Consider the following 1014-nt stretch of genomic DNA (forward strand, 5'->3'; position numbering starts at 1 on the left):
AGAAATCTTAAATAAATAAATAAATAAATAAATAAATAAATAAATAAATAATTTTTAAAAAAGATATTTTTTCATTACTCTCCCCCTCTTGTCCCTCTCCCAGCTCAGTCTTTTTGGTCCCTCATGTTCAAATTCCCCTTCCTTTCCCTTCTACCCTCCTCTCAGTTTCCCCAGGAGATCTTAACTACTTTCCTTCCTGTGTCCTCCATAGGTGCCTCTCTTAGGGTCCCCCCTTTAGCCTAGTTTCTCTGTGATTGTGGATTGTAGGTTGGTTAACGTTTAGTTTATAGCCAATTATGAGTGAATACATACCACGCCTGTCTTTTTGGTCCTGGCTTATCTCAATCAGGATGTTTTTCCTTGTTCCATCCATTTGCCTGCAAATTGCAAGATGTCATTGTTTTTATTTACATTTTTTCAGACTATTAAAGCGAGAAGACAGTTTCATATTTATTCCTCGTTCCCGTGAAGAACTTCCAGACAACTTTCCAAAGGAAATCCCCGGGGTCTGCTATTTCCTGGAGGTAAGGACCGGTCCAAAGCCGCCAAAGCCTTCTCTGTCTTCAACAAGAGTAAAAAAGGTTTCCTACAATATTGGCACGATGTTTCTCCGGGAGACAAGCCTCTGAGACCTGCTGTGGATCAAAGACTCCTCCAAAAAAAGCACAAGCCCAGAACATGGGTCCCAATGAGGGGTGGAAGACATTGCTTCTCTTCCAATGCTCTGTAAGAACATGTAGTAGAGTTTCTGTGTCAATGTCATGCAATAATCCTTGAAATAGTGAATAACTGCTGCCAAAAAAAAAAAAAAAAAAAAAAAAAAAAAAAAAAAAAAAAAAAAAAAAAAAACAGAAAAAAAAAAAAAAAAAAAAAAAAAAAAAAAAAACACAGAAAACAATACAAAAGAAAACTTGGATGCTGGGATGAAAAAATACAATGATGAAAAAACAATCTATATGAATGTTTCAGGTCATATATATTTTATTTACACTTACAGGCCCCTTTTCAAAAGTA

The 1014-nt window shown here is 35.8% G+C and overlaps 1 protein-coding gene across 1 annotated transcript in view; it reads left to right on the plus strand.

The window, feature by feature from the left end:
• The window catches only part of Gucy1a2 (guanylate cyclase 1 soluble subunit alpha 2), a 224792-nt gene extending 224018 nt beyond the window's left edge, over nt 1-774 (plus strand). The window contains exon 8 of the mRNA XM_050126600.1: nt 422-774. Coding sequence (XP_049982557.1) covers nt 422-629 — 208 coding nt within the window. The 3' untranslated portion in view covers nt 630-774. The remainder of the gene's footprint in view (nt 1-421) is intronic.
• Nucleotides 775-1014: the final 240 nt, after the last annotated feature.

Source organism: Alexandromys fortis, unplaced genomic scaffold (assembly GCF_014885135.2).
Source record: "Alexandromys fortis isolate MF-2015 unplaced genomic scaffold, M_Fortis_MF-2015_v1.1 scaffold_245, whole genome shotgun sequence".
NCBI lineage: Eukaryota > Metazoa > Chordata > Mammalia > Rodentia > Cricetidae > Alexandromys > Alexandromys fortis.